The sequence below is a fragment of the Rhizophagus irregularis genome, chromosome 30 (genome assembly GCF_026210795.1).
Source record: "Rhizophagus irregularis chromosome 30, complete sequence".
Taxonomy (NCBI): Eukaryota; Fungi; Glomeromycota; class Glomeromycetes; order Glomerales; family Glomeraceae; genus Rhizophagus; species Rhizophagus irregularis.
The window spans coordinates 2338059-2356397 of NC_089458.1; the positions used below are offsets into that span (position 1 = coordinate 2338059).

Here is an 18339-nt window from a genome sequence, read left to right on the forward strand (position 1 = left end):
ATTTTTGAAAATTGTCTCGACAAGCTACCGTCAATAAGAACTTGATATGGAGGTTGATCCTATCCATAAGAGGGCAGCTCTTTTTATAATGCTTTTTAAATAGGCCTTCTATCTTGTATACCGTACTTTACTTTGTTTTTACTTTTGTAAGGTAAGTATAAAAGTATTTGATTATGCAAATTGGTAATTAGTAAAGAACTTACAAAATATGAAAATTTTATTGTTAATAATATTAAATTCTTTCAGATTTTAAACATTATTTTATAGTTTGTTTAACAAAAATTTATGTAATCGGTAATTTATAAAATCCGGTATTTATTCCGCCGGTATTTTTTTTATACTACCACCTGTTGTGTGAAGAATTTCAAACAAATTTAATAAACTATTCCAATTATGGCAAATAAAATATGATTGGTTCGGTATAGCACATGCATATGTAGGACAAAGATGTTTCGATAAGCTACACAAGAGTGATACACAATACTCCACAAATTAACCCCAACAATGTTTGTTTGAATCCCCTCAAAGTCTCGAACTGATCATTTATTAAATAAACATTTCGGTTAATTGTAACCCTAATGAATAAGTGAAAAAAAAATTTTAATTTTGGAATAGTAAGTTAAGAAATGAAAACCAATCAAATTTATGATAAATTAGCACAAATTAGCACAAACGCCCCACGCCTCCACGATCTACCCCCTTTTTTCTTTGACTTCGGCATTTGACCCTACTTTTTTATAATTTTATAATTGTGCAATAGGGGCCTACTATGATTTGTGTTCCTGCGGAGATTTTGAAATGCCACATTACTCATGCCACAACGGATGCCACCAACATTTAGTACCCTAGATCAGTTTTTGCATCACCGTATAGCAGGTAGCACACTCACATTACTCAAGAGCCTAATTGCAAGGCGACTTTTTTTTTCGTATCTGGTCAAACGGTACATTGCTCCGGCCTCTAAGTGTTCCCGTTCTACCATCGCCGCATCTGCTAGCTTTGCCTAAAACCTATTCTTCCCAAAACTAAAGAGAACTCCTTTGCTCCCTACTACCAACACACAACCTAATAAAAGATGTCTCACGTAAGTTTTGAATCTTATACTTTACTGCGCGTTTCTTGAATTTCGTAAGAGTTAGTGATCGTTTTTTGGATGGGTTGCTATTTAGTTGTGTCTTTAAAAAAGTTAGATAATATAAACATAACCTCCCATAAATACTATGCATTTGTTTTCTTGATATTATATCATTGCACTTTCTAAACACGGTCATTCTTCATATTTTTTCTTTAGGAACGCGAGAACCAGGTATTTGACCGCGTAGAGCTTTAATCTTAATTATTACTATTATTATTTGTTTGTATAATTATTTCAAGGAAAATGTGACAAAAAATTGTTTGATTTTTACTTGTTGTTGACCTCCAACAAAAAGGTTTATATGGCTAAGCTCGCTGAGCAAGCCGAACGTTATGATGGTAATATTTTATTTTTATTTTTGAAATTTGAATATTTTTTACTTTTTTAATTTAAATTTATCTAAAACCTACACTTGCACAATTGCACAATTGAATCCGATTGATCAGAAATGGTATCTTATATGAAGGTATTTATCCAAGAAATATATTATTTTTAATTTATTTTTTTTTTTAAAAAAAAAATTCATTTGACTAAATATTATTCAATACTTGCTTAAATTATAGGATGTTGCAAAGGTATTTTTCAAAATTTTACAGAACAATACATAATTATTTTTTTATCATTACTTATTATTATTCGAATCATAATTTATGAATTATTGTACAAATTGTCATCGATGATATATTATTACTAGCTTGGAGTAGAACTTACTGTAGAAGAACGCAATCTCCTCTCAGTCGCTTATAAGAATGTAATTGGTGCCCGTCGAGCGTCTTGGAGAATTATTTCATCTATCGAACAAAAGGAAGAAAATAAGGGTAATGAAACCCAAGTTCAGAAGATCAAAGCTTACCGTCAAAAAGTTGAAACCGAACTTTCAGAAGTATGCTCGGATATCCTTGCCGTATTGGACGAGCATTTGATTCCATCTGCTGAAGCCGGTGAATCTAAAGTCTTTTATTATAAAATGTAAGTGAATTTATAATAATTTATAAAAAATTAATTTTGTTGTTTTAACCTAATGTTGTATTACAGGAAAGGTGATTATCACCGATATCTCGCTGAATTTGCTTCGGGTGAAAGACGAAAAGAAGCCGCCACCCAGGCTCACGAAGCTTATAAACACGCAACAGATATCGCCCAAACTGACCTTGCTCCAACTCATCCTATTCGTCTTGGACTTGCATTAAACTTTTCAGTTTTCTACTACGAGATTCTCAATTCACCTGATCGCGCTTGTCATCTTGCAAAACAGGCATTTGATGATGCTATTGCTGAACTCGATACTTTAAGTGAAGAATCGTATAAAGATAGCACATTAATTATGCAACTACTTAGAGATAACTTGACCCTTTGGACTTCAGACTTGCAAGATGGTGAGTTTGTTTGTTTATAAATAATAAATGTGAAAAACTGTGTAGTCTAAATATTTTTTTCGAATTTACAGCAGAGGGTGAAAAACCGGAAGAAGCTAAACAAGAAGTTGAAGCTGAAGAATCTAAGTAGCAATAGTTAGTTAATTTTATTAAAAAATATATATTTCACACTTCATATATATAAAAATCAGGTTTCCCTCATATTTACATTAAGCGTGATCAAGTTTTTTTTTATTTTTTTTTCGTTTGTTTATTGCAAGTTCGTTTTCTATGTGTTTGGTTCTTTTGATGGTTTTTATGGTCTGTGTTTGGGAATTCCATTTCGGGCGGTCTGTTTGTTACAGGGGTGTGGTGGTAGTGTGTTGCTTTCAAGGAGTCCTTTTTTTGGTGAATTTTATTCTGTTTCATCTTTCCCTCTACCCTCCCTATTTTATTATATAATACAATATTACCTTTTATTAAATACAAGAAAGCCTAAAAAAACGGAATAACAATACAAAGAAAAACTTTATTTATCAATTAAAATGTTCTTCGATGTATATTGGGTGCGGTGGAAAATGATAAAGAAATAGTATATGGAACGAGATGATGCTTTTGTTATGTAAACTGTATTTATAAATCAAAGGATAAAACATGTGGAATAAAAAATTTGTTTATAAACATTTTTTATAGTTCGAGCGAAAAACTTTTATTAATTAAATGAACTAAAAAATATAATGAAATTCGTCCACGTTTCACGTTTCGATTTAACGATCGTGTGACATATCCGAGGCTTATTGTAATACTAAATGGATATATAAGTACTACCTATAAAATTACTTAACGAATAACTGACTTTACTTTTATAATGGTACGTGTTTACTTCGAGATTATATAAAAGCGCGTCAGATTTTATCATGTTGTAACAGCTTTTATTACGTTTGAAGGAATCACGAGCTGGTTTATTGTCAGGAGCCGCTCCATTTGCTGGTACTGAAACTTTAGAACCAGATATAGAAGCTACTCAAACAAATGCAAGGGGTAGCAGAACAGCTCAAAACACACAAACTCAAACTCAAAGCATTTGGGAACAATCCAGGTAAAGTTAAATAATTAATAGATTATTATAATACTATATTTTATAGCTTAGCATTTAAACCTTAAATTAATACAGGTGTAAATTTATCAATTCTTTACTTAATATATTTTATATCTGTTTCAATATTTAGTCATCCAGTAGCCTTAGTATTCCATTTATTATTTCGTACGGGGGCTATAGCTATATACCTTTTTGGTAAATTGTTTACCGAACGTAACACATTCATCTTCATCATTTGTGTTTTGTTATTGTCATTTGATTTTTGGACTGTTAAAAATGTGACTGGAAGGTTGCTGGTAGGATTAAGATGGTGGAATGATATTCAACCTGATGGAACAAATGCCTGGGTATTTGAAAGTAGAGACGTGAGTTTCCTTTTATAATCCCAATATTTAAGTATATCACAATATTGAGCTAATTTCGTGTTCTTTTTAGCCTTCAAGACCTGTAAACCCCATGGATTCACGTATATTTTGGATTTCACTTTATGCTACATTAGTAATTTGGCTATTTTTAGCATTTTTCACGATATTTGAACCAACATGGCTTATAATTGTAGCTATTGCTATAACCTTAAATATGGCTAATGTTGTCGGCTACACCCAGTGCGATAAAGATGCTAAAAAGAAATGGGCTACGGGCTTTGCAGCTAGAGCAGCTACAAATCCAAATATGTTTGGAAGGTTGTTTTCAGCCGGAATTGGAAGATTTTTTGGTTAATTAGTTATTAATTTTGGAATAATAATTTTGAGTATGATTTTTATTATTGAGACGTTAAAAAAGGTAAAACGTATTATATAATTTATAATTAAAACAAACATTAAAAGAGAATTTGTATTTTACGCATCCTGCACAAAATGCACCTCTCGAACTGCGAAGTTACAGAGTTTAGGGTTGTTAGGTTAGGACACATACTGCATTTTGGTGGGTGAGTAAAAAATAAAAATCCAATTTAAATATTGAAAATAGATAATGAATATATTTTAAAATCTTTAAATTATTCCTTCTGTTTTATATCTTTATTTTTATTAAAAGCGAAAGTTGAAAACATAATTTAACAATTATGGATTAAAGAACCAGGTATTGACTAAAGTTTCACACATTGATGATCAATAATGAAGACAAATACTTTTTCCTTAATTCTAGTTTGGTTTGTGGCCATCACCATATCACCGACATTTAATCAGCATGATTAGAATTGTAATGATTAATAAATATAATAATTTAGTGATAGTGAAAAATTCCACCTCGGAGAAATTTTAAGATTTTTATCTTATCTGTCAATCAATATTGATTTTCGAGGATCTGCTTGAGATCACGTGATCTAATTCGTGTTATATTAACAACCTGCCAGATGGCCATCTTAGCAGAAGTGATTTAAATTATTACTTTGATATAACGAGGCGAAATTTCGAAACCTAAAATTGTGCATGTTGTGATACCTAAATAATATAAAAGTACTACCTATAAATGACTTTTAATGGAAAAGTAGAATTCTGATAGCCAACTTTTCTTTATAATGGTACGTGTTCAACTTCGAAATTATAATATTTACGCGTCAGATCTTTCATGTTATAACAGCTTTTTTATTTCGTTTAAAGGAAGCACGAGCTAATTTACTGTCTGAAGCCGCTCCATTTGCTGGTACTGAAACTTTAGAACCAGATATAGAAGCTGTTCAAGAAACAAATGCTAATGAAAACATAACACCTCAAAGCACACAAACTCAATCTAATACACAAACTCAATCTAATACACAAACCCAATCTAATACACAAACCCAATCTAATACCCAAACTCAGAGCATCTGGAAAGAATCCAGGTAGGTTTGTGATAAAATAGACCGTGTAATATTCCTGTAATATATTTGTTTTAATTAAAGAAATAGAGATGTGTAAATTTATCTCAATCAATTATTTCTTTATTTTAATATACTTTATATTGGTTTTAATATTTATAGTCATCCAGTTGCTTTAGCATTCCATTTGTTATTTCGTACTGGAGCTATAGCTATATACCTTTTTGGTCGTCTATTCACCACAAATTTTTCTTTAATTTTTATCATTTGTGTTTTATTGCTGTCATTTGATTTTTGGACTGTTAAAAATGTGACTGGAAGGTTGCTGGTAGGATTAAGATGGTGGAATGATATTCAACCTGATGGAACAAATGCTTGGGTATTTGAAAGTAGAGACGTGAGTTTTTCTTTAATAATCCAATATTTAAGTATATAACAATATTGAGCTAACTTCGAATTCTTTTTAGCCTTCAAGACCTGTAAACCCCATTGATTCGCGTATATTTTGGATTTCGCTTTATGTTGCATTAGTAATTTGGCTATTTTTAGCATTTCTTACGTTATTTAATCCAGAATGGCTTTTAATTGTAATTGTTGCTATAATCTTAAATATGGCTAATGTTGTTGGTTACACCCAATGTGATAAAGATGCCAAAAAGAAATGGGCTGCAAGTTTTGCAACTAGAGCAGCTACTTCAAATCCGAGTATGGTTGGAAAATTGTTTTCAGCTGGGCTTGGAAGGTTTTTTGGTTAAATAGTTGTTAAATTTGGAAATAATAATTTCAAGCATGAGCTGTATTATAAAACTAAAAGAAGCAATATATATATTTATAATTTGTAGTAATTTTTGAAATTTAAACATTATAATATCAAAATTTTAATTGAAAATAGAAAAAAAACCGAATATATTTCATATTATATTGTAAAATTTTTAATTAGAATCATTATTATAAAAAGTTTTATTGATTTTATACCTTTATTAAAAGAAAAAGTTGAATACAAGTCAATAGATAATATATAATTATGGATTAAGTTAAAAAACCTGATATAATATTTACCACAGTTCCCGAAGAAGAAGCAATACGTGGCCAAAGATCTGCACATTCTTTTCCTACCGGTCCAGTGATAGCAGAACCTTTCATTTCTCCTTTGGGGTTCACAATGACTCCAGCGTTATCTAAAAATTTGATTTATTAATTATATAGAGAAAAAAAAATTCATAAAATTAATTTATATACCTTCGAAATAAAGGAAGACGCCGTCTTTCCTACGCCAAGGTTTCCTTTGACGAATCACTACAGCGGGCATAACTGTAGATAACGTACAATTAGTTAATTTAATTAAGCCTCACAATAAAAATGATCTTAATGAGGAATATACTAAATATTTTAAAAATTAACCTTTTTTCCTCAAATCTGGTTTGCCTTTCTTAACAGTTGCCATAACCATGTCACCAACACCAGCTGCAGGTAATCTGTTTAATCGACCATGGATACCCTTGACTGAGATAACGTACAGATTTTTGGCTCCGGAGTTATCAGCACAATTCATGACTGCACCAACCGGAAGACCCAAAGTCATTCGAAACTTATTACCAGAAGCTATATGAAAGAAACATTTAAATAAAATTAAAGGAAAAAATTGTTTAAAAATATAAAAATCAATACTTACCCCCACCACGTCCTATAAAAATTAATTATCGTAGTGATAAAAAAATGTTTAAATAATATTAATTTCTCAAAGTAATAAGAATTTTAAAACTGTCTAAGAAATGAACAGTTGAATGATCAAAAACTTTAAAAGTATAAAAAATTGTTTCACCTCTCTTAGACATTTTGACTTATTCAAAAGGTATTGGTTGGGTAAAGAGGAAGTCTCATCCAATCCAAAAAAAATATTTTCTTAAATGCCGCAAAGATTTCACGTGAAAAGATCTACAAGCATATCGATATATAAGATATTATACAACTATTCGTTACTTTTTTTGAATTAAAAGATTTCTTTGAAAAAAAACTTATTTTATTATTCGCGCGATTTTTAAGCTTCTATAGTTTATGTCCTAATCGATTATCGATTGACGGGCAAATTATAACAATATTACAATAGATCCAAAAACGCGATCTATTTTTTTTTTCAATTATGATGGTAATTATAGCATATCTTAAATTATTTTAAAGAAATAGAATTTTGCAAACCATTTTTCGAATTATTTTTTTGTCAAAGTAGTCACACCTTCCGTCATTTCGACCTCGTCCAATTGGAATACCTCGCAGATTTTACCTACCACTCTTTTTCCTCAGAGGCCTTAGTATAGTACCTGCCACCTATAGTTTTTTTTCATGTATTTCATATGCGAATTATGTTAATGAACGTGACGCAGATGGCTTTTTGGAATTAAGAAGCACCGAGTTGGATTACTGGTTAGGTTCCATATGGGTAAGTAGTCTAATACTACATAAGTATTTTATATTTTATGGTTGATTCTGATGAGAATTGCATGTATCAGTTTAAATCTAATAAAACAAGTTTTCGAAATCTTTTATTCTTCAAATTTTGAGATCATTATCAAGTGTATTTTTAGCAAGATGGGTAATTGTGGAGTAGATGCATTTCAATTAATTTATATATATATTAATTAATTTAATAATGTATTAATATAAGATTTCATATTGTGTTTATTATTTGAGATTATTTCAAGGTTTATGAAATAAATCAGATTTAATCGATTGGACTCTCAGTTATAATGGATCTTCATCGGATATTACAAAATAACTGAAATTTGCAATTAATCTGCTAAGATTGTTGGGTGATTTGATGAATTACCAATAAAAATCTTGTTGTATACCCCTAAGAACATTATATATTTGACCGATTTAATATTTCGGTTCCTTTTTTTTACGCTAACATTTTTAGTGTCTTTTGGCCGGTCTTTGGAGTTATTGGCTTGCGGATGGTCTCATGCGCCGATGGCTCTTTTATTATGAAGTCAGCAGCGCGATAATCCGTTTAATTTCATTACAAGCTATTAATTGGGTTATTACAGCTTTTGTAATAACACATTATGGTCCAGATGAGCCAATTTGGGCTTGGATGATTTGTAGCGTTGTTTTAGCCGTATGCAACACAATTCAATGGCTCTTTACTTCAACCACGAAATATCAGAAAGCTGATGAACCTGAAAAAATAAGACAATTGATAGTGAGAGAAATATTTCGTTATATAGTTATACCTCTTGCAATATTTACATTTATTACGATGATTTTTCTTCTTGAACAGCAATCAAGAATCCGTTATAATTCCAATCTTGGACTTACAACTTACAAATTGAACACTAATTTGAATCTTAATGATATTCGTTCAGATTCAAACGTCAAAGTAATAATGATCGTATTATCATCATGGACGGAAAGTGGATATAAGAAAAGACAAACATTCCGTGATACTTCTGCAACATTATTTCCTCAAAATTCAAAGAAAATTTCAATAGCTTATCGGTTTATTCTAGGAGATGCTCCATCATCTAAAGCACAAATGAACATGGGACAAAAACTTCTCGATGAATCAAAAAGATATGGGGACATAATTATTGTACCTACTTCTGATTCACAAGATAATTTAAGTCGTAAGGTTTATAAGGGATTTGAATGGTCCAATAAATATGCCTTTGATTATATTGTGAAAGCAAACGATGATATATTCGTACGTATGGACATTTTATCTCACGAATTGGAAGAATTAGGTCCTGATAAAAAATATTATTGGAAAGGTCTTAGTTATTGGTATGTGTTATCAACCCTTTTTTATTGTTTAACCGATTGAAATTATCTATGTTCCAAGAATGTATTATTTATTTACTTACTTAGGAATATTCCGACTCGTAACGCAGAAATTAAAAATACAGCTGTTGGTTATAAACTTCCTGTATTTCCACCATTTACAGCAGGAGCATTTTATATATTATCACGTGATATAATCTCTCTGCTTGTAACTGATACACCCCGTCTTTTTATAAAGAATGATGACCAAAATTTAGGTATATGGCTTTTTCCTTACAATATTAAGCCAATTCATGATCGACGTATTCAACAAACTGATGTTTGCGAAGATGATATGATTGCCAAACGTTTTGGTGAAGATTTTGAAGGTGGTCAAATTATGAAAGACATGTATGAGAATGTTATAAATCACAGAAGGATGTGTGAAGGATTTAAACAACGTTTTTGTGCATTGTGTTATCCTTGTTGGGGACGAGAAAATCACTGGAAAGATTTGAACTTTGATTGTGATGATGTAAAAGGCATAACTTTACTTAATCAGACAACTTTGATCATTGATAATCCTAAATACCCCGTGTCCGTATTTGATGATCCCATGAATGTCACAATGGGAAGTGAGGAAGATAGGTGGATAATCCCAGGTCTTCTTTCACAGCATTCTTCAGTATATTCTCGGACAAATCAGTGGTATTTATTACATTGGGTATGTTGGACAACAGATCCATCTACTTTCCAAGAACGTCATTACAAAGCTATAGAGCTTATTTGGGTTCATACTCCTAAAGCTATTGTTTTCGTCTTAACAACAACTTTACCACAAGATTTTTTCTTGGAATATCAAAATCAAGGTTATATAATTCATGTGATTAAATTTAATAAGGAATTGATGTTGGAACGACAATGGTTTCTTGGCCAGAATTCCAAAAACTGGCTTAATGATTGGAATAAGTTGGAAAATAATCAGTTCTTTTCTTATCATTTAACTGATTATATGCGATATTTGTTATTATATAAGTACGGTGGTGTTTATATGGATATTGATGCTCTTTGGGTACGAGCCCCACCAGATACAAACATTGAATTCATTGGGTCGGATTCTTCGAGTATTTCTTCAGATTTTGAATGGACGTTAGATAAAGATGGCACATATCTTGTGCCCGGAGTTATGAGGTTTAAAAAAGGTTGGTCTATGTTTAGAGAGATAATGGAACAAGCTTTATCTCCTAGTTATTCTCCATCATGTTTCAACTGTATTGGTTCTCGAGCAATAACAGTTTATGTTAAAGAATATCGAGAAGTTCTTGAAAGACATGGACTCATAATTTTACCTAATCATATTCTTTGCCCACGAAATTATATTCATATTGACAAACTTTTGAGATCTGATCCAATTGCTCAAAAAGAATTTCAAAAAATAGGAGAATCATCCTGGAATATACATTTGTTCGGAAGATCGACTAACTATCAATTTATTGAAAATGGCAGTGTAATTAGTTTATTATTAAAGACATTTTCTTTAGATGTTCCTCACGCATCGGCTCCATTAATAGCAGGCGGGAAACCAAATTTTAGTAATCCATCATATCCATTCGTCTTGGAAGGACCAAAGAAATATCGATTTGTGTCCTCAACTACAGTAAAAGAAGTGGATCAATATACAGGATCTTTAAATGGGCAATTTCAAGGTTTAAATTTAATATTTATACGTGGTGGACCTCCAATAGTAAATCAAACAACGATAAAAGCGAAGGCCTTAAATGGAAAATTATCTTTTAATTTACATGGTGGAGATTGGAGTGAAAGTTCTCTTACAATTAATAATTCAACGAAAAAGGACGTTAATGCTTTACTAAATACTCTTACATATCGTCCAAATGATCACTTACGGAGAACGGAAGAAAAAGATGATATCAGTTTAGAAGTTACATATGGTGACCACCAAGCTAAATTAATAATTGAAATTGAAATTCCTATTTGGCAAGATAACGTTGAACCCTCTTTAAAATAAGATGGATAAATTTTTATAAATTTTTTGAGTACAATCAAGACAATTTTTTTTTTATTGTAGTTTTATGAAAATTTTTTGTTTTTACACAGACTATTATTATAAAATTTTTATCAGAAAAAAAAAAAGCGCGTAAATTTGTCGCGCGTTTGGTTGAATCACGTGATGTACATATTCTCTTTAATAATAAAAGGATGAATCTTTTTATCATGAACAGATATTTAATTCTTATGAAATTTAGTAATATATATATATTTTTTTATATATTTAATAATAACATCACTGTTTCTTTATTTAACAAATTGCACTTTCTTAAAAATACAAACCACACTATTCGATAATTAATTAATAAAGATTTATTTAGTTTGAGAACTTGAAGCTCCTTGAGCTCCTTGAGAAATCTTATATTGCATAATATCAATTGTTGCTAAAAATAGGAAAGGTATGAATAAATATAATACACATAAAAAGATGAATATTAATGATGATGATCTTACATCTTAAATTGCTCTGTTTAGTTAAAATTGTTTGTCGTAAAGTTTCAACATTCTTTTTTACATACTCGACTTTATCAGAATAAAAATTTATAGCATCGACCGAATTCTTTTTAAAGTAATAATATAGTTAATATGTTATTATAAATTAAATTAAGTTAAATTTAACAATAGTGATGAAGACAACATAATAACCTTTTCAACATAATAGCCTGTTCCAACATCTACCATTACTTTATCAGTATCAACCAATTCTCCTGGTACATAAAGGTATTTGTTTCGTTAAAGAGAAAATAAACATTTAATCAAAACAAAAAAGAAATTTTTTAATTATAAAAATAAAAAGGATATCGATTGTGTTAACGGAACAAGAAGAATATCTTTTCCTATAAAATAAAAGAAAAATTTGAAGATTGATAATGAAATTGATTTTGAAAAATATTCATTAAACTGCCTTACCTTCTTTAATAGTTTTTACACTATCTATACAATCTTGAAAACGAGTTTGAGCTTGTTTAAGTTTTTCATACGAAGCTGTCAAATGTGCTAATTCCTAGCAAAAGCATTAAATTAAAACGCTAAAACGCGAAACCAAAAAAAAAAAAACAATTAGAATTATATGATCTTCTGTTACCTCTTCTAATTGTTTCTTAATTTCAACTAATTGAGTTATATCCAAGTCACTTAACTCTATAGTTGGTTGTTTAGCTGAAGTTGAGGCCGACATATTAATTTCTTCTATAGTTGAGAACTTGAATGGTTTTTTATCAGGTCTGAATTTTCCCATTTTTTTATTAGGAATTCTTTTGATCTGTGTAGTACGAGACTTTTTGTTACACTATCGATTTTTAGTGACACAACTTTACGGTGTAGCTTAAAATTTTGTTATGTATGTTATGTATAAAAAAAAAAATATTCCTCCATGAACAACATATAAATCCTTTTTTCAATGTTTTGAGATTTGAAAAAAAAATTTCAATATTTTTTAATTTTTTTCTCCGAAAAAGATTTAAATCACGTTTCGTCATTAAATTAAATGTTATGATACCATTTTTTTTTTTTTACTGATAGATAATCTGATGAATAAAGTTTTAATTGATTTTTACGAGAGGCCAATAAAACTGATAATAGTATGTGATCGGTGACACATGATCTACATTTATAAATAAATATATATATATATATATATGCAGAGAGTATTTCTTTTTTCCAAAAATTTTAAATATTTACAGTGTAAATATTTTAAATTTTTTTTCTTTATTTTTATTTTTTATTTTTTATTTTTTTTAATATAATATATTAAAATGGTAGATTGCGATGAAAATGGTAAAAATGATGTAATATGTATTTGTACACAATCAATATCGAAGCAAGACTGGCAGGTTAGTAAAAAAAAAAATTATATACTGCATTATAAAAATGTAAAAATGTAAACGAATTCTTTAATTTTTCTTAGGATCATCAAATCGTATGTCCAAAAAGAAGATACACATGCTCTTCATATCTTTCATTTATTTGTATTACAGAAAGTAATGAATATTCGTTATCATTGGTTGATTCAAATTGTCCTCTCTCACTAAAAGAAATAGCCAAATTACAAGTACTACAAAGGTATTATTACGTGAGTAAATTTTAATAAAAATTGTTTAAATTAAATTTAATGAATTTTATTATCATCTTTAGTGAAAAAGGTAATAACTTGGAATGGTTGGAATCAAATAAAATTCCTTTTAAGTTAATTCATACTTTAAGAAAAGAATGTCCAACTTTTGGGAGCATGCAAGAAATGATGAATCATGTCGAAAACGTGTGTCCATATTGGAAAGTAAAATGTATGGATTTACCTTTTGTCAATTATTTACCTCGTTGGCGGTATACACCGGCTCATATGATGATTAGAAATTCTCACAAAGATGATAAATGTTTAGAAATTTCTCGTCGAGAATTCATTTCTCATTCTACAGAAACGGTAAAATACATTTTTTTTTATTTGATTAATTAAAAAGTTCCAAATATTAAAAACCTTTTTTTTTTGTATGACTGTATTGTATTGTAGGCGCTTGATCCGATAAGTCAAAAAATTCGAGCTATTCCAATGATTTTTCCTTATTATTGTAAAATTTGCAATCAATATCTCCCATCTTCAGGTACTCATATATGTATTAAAGAGATAAATTCTAATGACAAACAAATTTATAGTTCAGAAATATTATGTCCCGGATGTAAATTAACAATTAGAGTAAAATCTGAAAAAGAAATTGAAAATACATGTGAAAGTTGTCGTAACAATAAAATAGGTGTACTTATTATTCCCCCCGAACATCAAGAAAAGGAAATTATCAAATGGAAAAGTGAAATAAAGGAAAGAAGAGTAAAATGGTCAGTAATTAAGACACTGTTCTCTCATAAAAATACTATATAAAGGCTATTAATAAACAATGTAGATCGGTTTATATTTATTTGTTCCAATTAATAATTAATTACATTTCCTATATTGGGAAATAATGTTTTTATTGTCAGATATTTTTATATAATAATTTTTTTTTTTATAATTTTTATGTATTTTTTTTATTTACTTATGTGTTTAATTTCAAATTTTTAAATATTACACCTAATTATTCGGATTATGTTATTTTTTTCCCGCCAATTAATTTTTAATACATAAAGTATTGAATTTATTAAGTATAAAGAGTGACACGACATCAAAAAAAACACCACTTATCAACGCGAGAGTGTAGTCTTGATTTTTTTCAAGTTACAAACGTATACAATAATAACAATACACAACCTGAACTTTACTCTTAATTTTTTAAAATTCTTTTTTAATCCCCCTTTTCATTTCTTTATTACTATCTTTTTTTTTTTTTTTTTTTATTATTATTATTTTTATATATATATATATATAAATATATACTTTCTCTTTTTTTTTTTTTCTCTCCACTCTTTTTTTTTAAAGAAACGTTTATTTAAATTTAAATAACTATTTAAAGAAGATAACAATGATAAAGTTTGGTTTAAAATTCTTACAAGATAGAAAGAAAGAGGTGAATATTTTAAAGATAATAAATAATTATATAATGTCAAAAAAAAAAAAAAAAAAATTTTCTTCTCACATTTTTTTTTTTATTTTTACTTTATTAGGAAAAAAATTTAAACCAAGAAATTATACCAGAATTACCTGCTTTTGAATGGCAAGTAACAGAGGAGACAGGGTTTGAAAGTTGTTTACTTACAACTTCTTTAACTACAATAATACCTCCAGAAGATGCAATACTTAGTGTTACGGACAAGGATAAGCGTCGTAAATCTACCATTTCGGTTAAAGGGCATTCAAGATCTTCAACAAATGTTGAATCTGGTAGAATAAGATTAATGCAAATAATTGATGATAAAAATTCAAGAGAGAATTTTAGAAATTATTTAGTTTCAAGATATTGTGAAGAAAATTTAGATTTTTATATGGATATATTAAAATTTCAATCAAATTTTAAGAAAGAAATTTTAAAAAATAATGAAATTATTACTGCGGCTAATTATATATGGAATGAATATTTAGATCCTCAAACTTCTTCTAAACCTTTAAACGTTCCTCAAGAACTTTTAAATCAATGTAAACAAAAAATTTCTCAAAATTCATTTACCATCGATTTATTTGATAAACTTCAACAACATTGCTTTGATTTAATGTTACAAGATTCTTTACCAAAATTTACGCGTAATTCGATGGCAATATTATCATCACCTTCCTCATCAGAAAATTATTTAAATTCTTCAACCTCTTCTCTTTGTTATCTTCGTCCCCCTGATAAACAACCTTCTTTAAGAAAATCACTTTCTTCTGGATCACTTCGTGCTAAAATGAATTCTGCCATTGCTTCATTAAAAACAACTAGTGAAACTACATCACAAACCACCTCACCTTATATTTCACCACCTCCATCACCTATTCCCCCACAATTTTCATCACAATCATCTGCATCATCTCCCACATCCACTAGTACATTCTCAAGCACATCATCTACAACATCTACATCAACTACGTTTTCAATTCCAACAACCCCTACATCAACGGTACCAGTGGTACCAATTACAGTAATAAATAATCAACAAAGAATGTCAATGGCATCAGCTATGTCCATATCACATATCACCAAAAGAATGTTATTAGGTCGTCGTAATTCAACAAGTTCAAATCATTTTTCTGTATCAGCACTTTCTTCTGTACTTTATTTAAGTAGTCTAGAAAAATTTCGATGCATGCCAAGTTCTTATCCGTGTTCACCCGGGACAAATAATAATGATGAAAATAAAAAAGATGATAGTGATAATTTTTCATCTACTTGGCAAAAACTTCGAAGAAATATTTCTACACCTAATTTTCAATCTCGTCCAAGATCACGTTCAAGTACACTGTTTAATACCAATAATAATAATAATAATCAGGACAATAGTAGTGATAAAAAACTTCCACCACTCCCTAGTTAAATTTATTATTAAAGACGAGAATTAAAAATATGATTTAGGTTTAGGAATCCATAAAATTTACCTGTAAAACATTAGTTAGGATTCTTTAAAATTTAAAATAGAAATTATACAATTAAACATTTTTTATTTAGAGGAAAAAAAAATAATAACTCCTTATATATTGTATTACAATATATATTGAGATATTATTTATATTTATTTCTTTTTCTTTTGACAAAGGAAGATAAAAAAGTTTACAACGATAACAACGATAAAAATGATAACAACGATAACAATGATGACAACGATTGGACATATGTACAACAACGTAATCACTTTGTAACTTTTTGGGCAGAGTCCTAAATGTATATTATTTTTTATATAACATTATTAAATCAAATTCAAATTCTTTCAATCATTTACATTTTTATTGTTTTAAAAGCATATTAAATATGATAAATATGATAAATATGATAAATATAAGGTTTCTTTAACGCGTTTTTTTCTTTTTTTTTCGCGCTTTGTACGCTTTGTATGCTTTGTATATACGCCAAACATACTATTATATACTATATATAATACAGTAAGATCATCAGTTTATTAGCGACGATGCCGATCAGACAGAATGAAACTTTGCGTTATATCAGTATAATAAAGTTTAAAGTATTACTATACTTTAAGTTGGAAATCTGTACATTTATGTTTATGTAAATTAAAATTGTTTATTTTTGATCTCATTAAAAGAAAGAGGTTATATAATTTTTACAAATTAAAACGGAAATTAGGTTAAAAGTTCACAACAAATAAAAAAATAAAATTGTATACATTTTGCACCCTTCTTTTTTTTTAAAAATGTGCACATGTGCATTGTGTAGTGTGTACGCACATATGGAAAATCATTGAATAATCAGCACATGTGTATGTGTATAATTTGTATCTGATATAAATACTATAAATAAAAAAATAAATACTTTAATAACTGTATATTGAAAAATAATTGAATAAAAATTTTTGATTTCTGAAATTGATTAAATCATAATAATAATAAACATTAAAGTATGTAATAAGGGCATGAGTATGCATGATTCGTTTCATTTCTTTGTTTTACAACATTATTTTTATTGTTTATTTTAAAATGTATCGAAAGTTCCTTTTTCTGCGGTTTTTTAAAAAAAGAAAAAAAAAATTTTTTTTTTTTTTTTTCAATCAAGTAATTAAATATATCAATCTAATTCTAAATTTGATTTCATTCATTTTTTTTTTATTTCTTTGGAAAAAAAAAAAAAGAAAAGAATGAAAAAAAATAAAAATAAAAAAAATAATAATAATAATTAATAATAATTAGAATTTTAATAATTTTTAAATGAAATTAATTGATTTTTATTTAACGATCAAACATAATTTGGGGAAGATTTACATTTTTTTTATGATGATGATAATAAATAAATAAATAAATGAATGAATTATTAAAGTAATAAATTTATTAATTTCCTACCCTTTTTTTTTTAAAAAAAAAAAAAGGGAATTCTTTTTCTGTTTTTTGACGGGATTAAATCGATTTTCATTTGATTAATATATAATGTATATTATATATATTAACATTTACCCTATCAGGGGTCTAGATCAAAAGACCGAATGTCACACACCAGTTATGGTCACGTGTACATGCATTTAACATTTTAACAGTACACATATAACATATATTTATCATGCCATTTTTGGGTATTTTGACCGGCTTCTTCGGGGATTTTCGCTTAATGACAAACGGTTTATTAACTTTTTCGAAAAAAAGAAAATTATATTTTCACGTTTCATTCAAGTTTTATGAAAAACTTGCTTTTATTTGATTGGTTAGAAATAAAGTTTTGCGTTTTTACGTATATTCGATATTTCGATTGCATGTATTACATATATAATTGATAAATTTAGATCAACATTTTTTAAGATCAAAAAAAAAAAAAGATTTTTTTTAATCGTGTTTATAAATGTACTAATAATGTGATAATAAAAATAAATTAAACCGAGCTTCTAACCTGTTTCTCATCTAGTTCTTGAAATCTTTTATACTGAAACTTAGGAGATTTTAAACTTAAAACTATTTTAAGTTTAACGCTGATATGTGTTGGTTCTGTTTCAAATTGTTCAAATGGTGACATTTACTCTAGAATCATGCACTTTTAATATTGATTGAATATAAATGTATTAATGTAAC

General features: G+C 28.4%; 8 protein-coding genes across 9 annotated transcripts; 6 read left to right on the forward strand and 2 right to left on the reverse strand.

Moving 5' to 3' along the window:
- The first annotated feature begins 898 nt into the window (after nucleotides 1-898).
- Nucleotides 899-3212, forward strand: OCT59_021924 (uncharacterized protein). Of its 2 annotated transcripts, XM_066146837.1 has the most exons (8): nucleotides 899-1084; nucleotides 1292-1306; nucleotides 1431-1473; nucleotides 1582-1601; nucleotides 1699-1710; nucleotides 1830-2104; nucleotides 2171-2511; nucleotides 2583-3212. In XM_066146837.1, the coding sequence occupies exons 1-8, from the start codon at nucleotides 1076-1078 to the stop codon at nucleotides 2639-2641; spliced, it is 774 nt and encodes a 257-aa protein (XP_066005938.1). In that variant the 5' UTR covers nucleotides 899-1075; the 3' UTR covers nucleotides 2642-3212. The 2 variants fall into 2 exon arrangements, with proteins under 2 accessions (XP_066005938.1, XP_066005939.1); XM_066146838.1 differs by having other exon boundaries at nucleotides 1292-1473; nucleotides 2583-3205.
- A 127-nt stretch (nucleotides 3213-3339) lies between these two features.
- OCT59_021925 (uncharacterized protein) lies at nucleotides 3340-4633 on the forward strand. Its single transcript, XM_066146839.1, has 4 exons — nucleotides 3340-3361; nucleotides 3438-3589; nucleotides 3720-3954; nucleotides 4025-4633. The coding sequence occupies exons 1-4, from the start codon at nucleotides 3359-3361 to the stop codon at nucleotides 4307-4309; spliced, it is 675 nt and encodes a 224-aa protein (XP_066005940.1). The 5' UTR covers nucleotides 3340-3358; the 3' UTR covers nucleotides 4310-4633.
- A 440-nt stretch (nucleotides 4634-5073) lies between these two features.
- On the forward strand, nucleotides 5074-6388 carry OCT59_021926 (uncharacterized protein). The gene is made up of 4 exons (XM_025308796.2): nucleotides 5074-5111; nucleotides 5191-5411; nucleotides 5550-5784; nucleotides 5855-6388. The coding sequence occupies exons 1-4, from the start codon at nucleotides 5109-5111 to the stop codon at nucleotides 6140-6142; spliced, it is 747 nt and encodes a 248-aa protein (XP_025173880.2). The 5' UTR covers nucleotides 5074-5108; the 3' UTR covers nucleotides 6143-6388.
- On the reverse strand, nucleotides 6183-7266 carry OCT59_021927 (60S ribosomal protein uL14). The gene is made up of 6 exons (XM_025319420.2): nucleotides 7210-7266; nucleotides 7060-7071; nucleotides 6789-6989; nucleotides 6627-6698; nucleotides 6447-6565; nucleotides 6183-6362 (listed from the first exon to the last, which is right to left on the reverse strand). Exons 1-6 carry the CDS (start codon nucleotides 7220-7222, stop codon nucleotides 6357-6359), a joined length of 423 nt encoding a protein of 140 aa, XP_025173879.1. The 5' UTR covers nucleotides 7223-7266; the 3' UTR covers nucleotides 6183-6356.
- Nucleotides 7267-7374: 108 nt separating this feature from the next.
- OCT59_021928 (uncharacterized protein) lies at nucleotides 7375-11172 on the forward strand (the record flags this gene model as incomplete). The annotated part of the gene is made up of 4 exons (XM_066146840.1): nucleotides 7375-7533; nucleotides 7615-7977; nucleotides 8302-9167; nucleotides 9252-11172. The coding sequence occupies exons 3-4, from the start codon at nucleotides 8347-8349 to the stop codon at nucleotides 11170-11172; spliced, it is 2742 nt and encodes a 913-aa protein (XP_066005941.1). The 5' UTR covers nucleotides 7375-7533; nucleotides 7615-7977; nucleotides 8302-8346.
- Nucleotides 11173-11374: 202 nt separating this feature from the next.
- OCT59_021929 (uncharacterized protein) lies at nucleotides 11375-12660 on the reverse strand. The gene is made up of 6 exons (XM_066146841.1): nucleotides 12298-12660; nucleotides 12123-12216; nucleotides 12015-12049; nucleotides 11859-11933; nucleotides 11667-11772; nucleotides 11375-11596 (listed from the first exon to the last, which is right to left on the reverse strand). Exons 1-6 carry the CDS (start codon nucleotides 12448-12450, stop codon nucleotides 11526-11528), a joined length of 534 nt encoding a protein of 177 aa, XP_066005942.1. The 5' UTR covers nucleotides 12451-12660; the 3' UTR covers nucleotides 11375-11525.
- Nucleotides 12661-12967: 307 nt separating this feature from the next.
- OCT59_021930 (uncharacterized protein) lies at nucleotides 12968-14085 on the forward strand (the record flags this gene model as incomplete). Its single annotated transcript, XM_025319417.2, has 4 exons — nucleotides 12968-13045; nucleotides 13120-13274; nucleotides 13347-13632; nucleotides 13720-14085. 4 exons carry the CDS (start codon nucleotides 12968-12970, stop codon nucleotides 14083-14085), a joined length of 885 nt encoding a protein of 294 aa, XP_025173875.2.
- Nucleotides 14086-14662: 577 nt separating this feature from the next.
- On the forward strand, nucleotides 14663-16624 carry OCT59_021931 (uncharacterized protein; the record flags this gene model as incomplete). Its single annotated transcript, XM_066146842.1, has 2 exons — nucleotides 14663-14707; nucleotides 14805-16624. The coding sequence occupies 2 exons, from the start codon at nucleotides 14663-14665 to the stop codon at nucleotides 16146-16148; spliced, it is 1389 nt and encodes a 462-aa protein (XP_066005943.1). The 3' UTR covers nucleotides 16149-16624.
- Nucleotides 16625-18339: the final 1715 nt, after the last annotated feature.

Coding starts and splice junctions, on each gene's coding strand:
- OCT59_021927 (XM_025319420.2), bottom strand. Junction 6,699..6,788: donor ACCAGATTTGAGGAAAAAAG/GTTAATTTTTAA, acceptor CGTTATCTACAG/TTATGCCCGCTGTAGTGATT. Junction 6,566..6,626: donor CGTCTTCCTTTATTTCGAAG/GTATATAAATTA, acceptor TCAAATTTTTAG/ATAACGCTGGAGTCATTGTG.
- OCT59_021929 (XM_066146841.1), bottom strand. CDS start 12,450: ATGGGAAAATTCAGACCTGATAAAAAACCATTCAAGTTCTCAACTATA. Junction 12,217..12,297: donor TTAAGAAACAATTAGAAGAG/GTAACAGAAGAT, acceptor TGCTTTTGCTAG/GAATTAGCACATTTGACAGC. Junction 11,597..11,666: donor TAAACAGAGCAATTTAAGAT/GTAAGATCATCA, acceptor TCCTATTTTTAG/CAACAATTGATATTATGCAA.
- OCT59_021926 (XM_025308796.2), top strand. Junction 5,412..5,549: donor AGCATCTGGAAAGAATCCAG/GTAGGTTTGTGA, acceptor TAATATTTATAG/TCATCCAGTTGCTTTAGCAT. Junction 5,785..5,854: donor GGGTATTTGAAAGTAGAGAC/GTGAGTTTTTCT, acceptor AATTCTTTTTAG/CCTTCAAGACCTGTAAACCC.
- OCT59_021924 (XM_066146837.1), top strand. Junction 2,105..2,170: donor AAAGTCTTTTATTATAAAAT/GTAAGTGAATTT, acceptor GTTGTATTACAG/GAAAGGTGATTATCACCGAT. Junction 2,512..2,582: donor GACTTCAGACTTGCAAGATG/GTGAGTTTGTTT, acceptor TCGAATTTACAG/CAGAGGGTGAAAAACCGGAA.
- OCT59_021925 (XM_066146839.1), top strand. Junction 3,590..3,719: donor AGCATTTGGGAACAATCCAG/GTAAAGTTAAAT, acceptor TTCAATATTTAG/TCATCCAGTAGCCTTAGTAT. Junction 3,955..4,024: donor GGGTATTTGAAAGTAGAGAC/GTGAGTTTCCTT, acceptor TGTTCTTTTTAG/CCTTCAAGACCTGTAAACCC.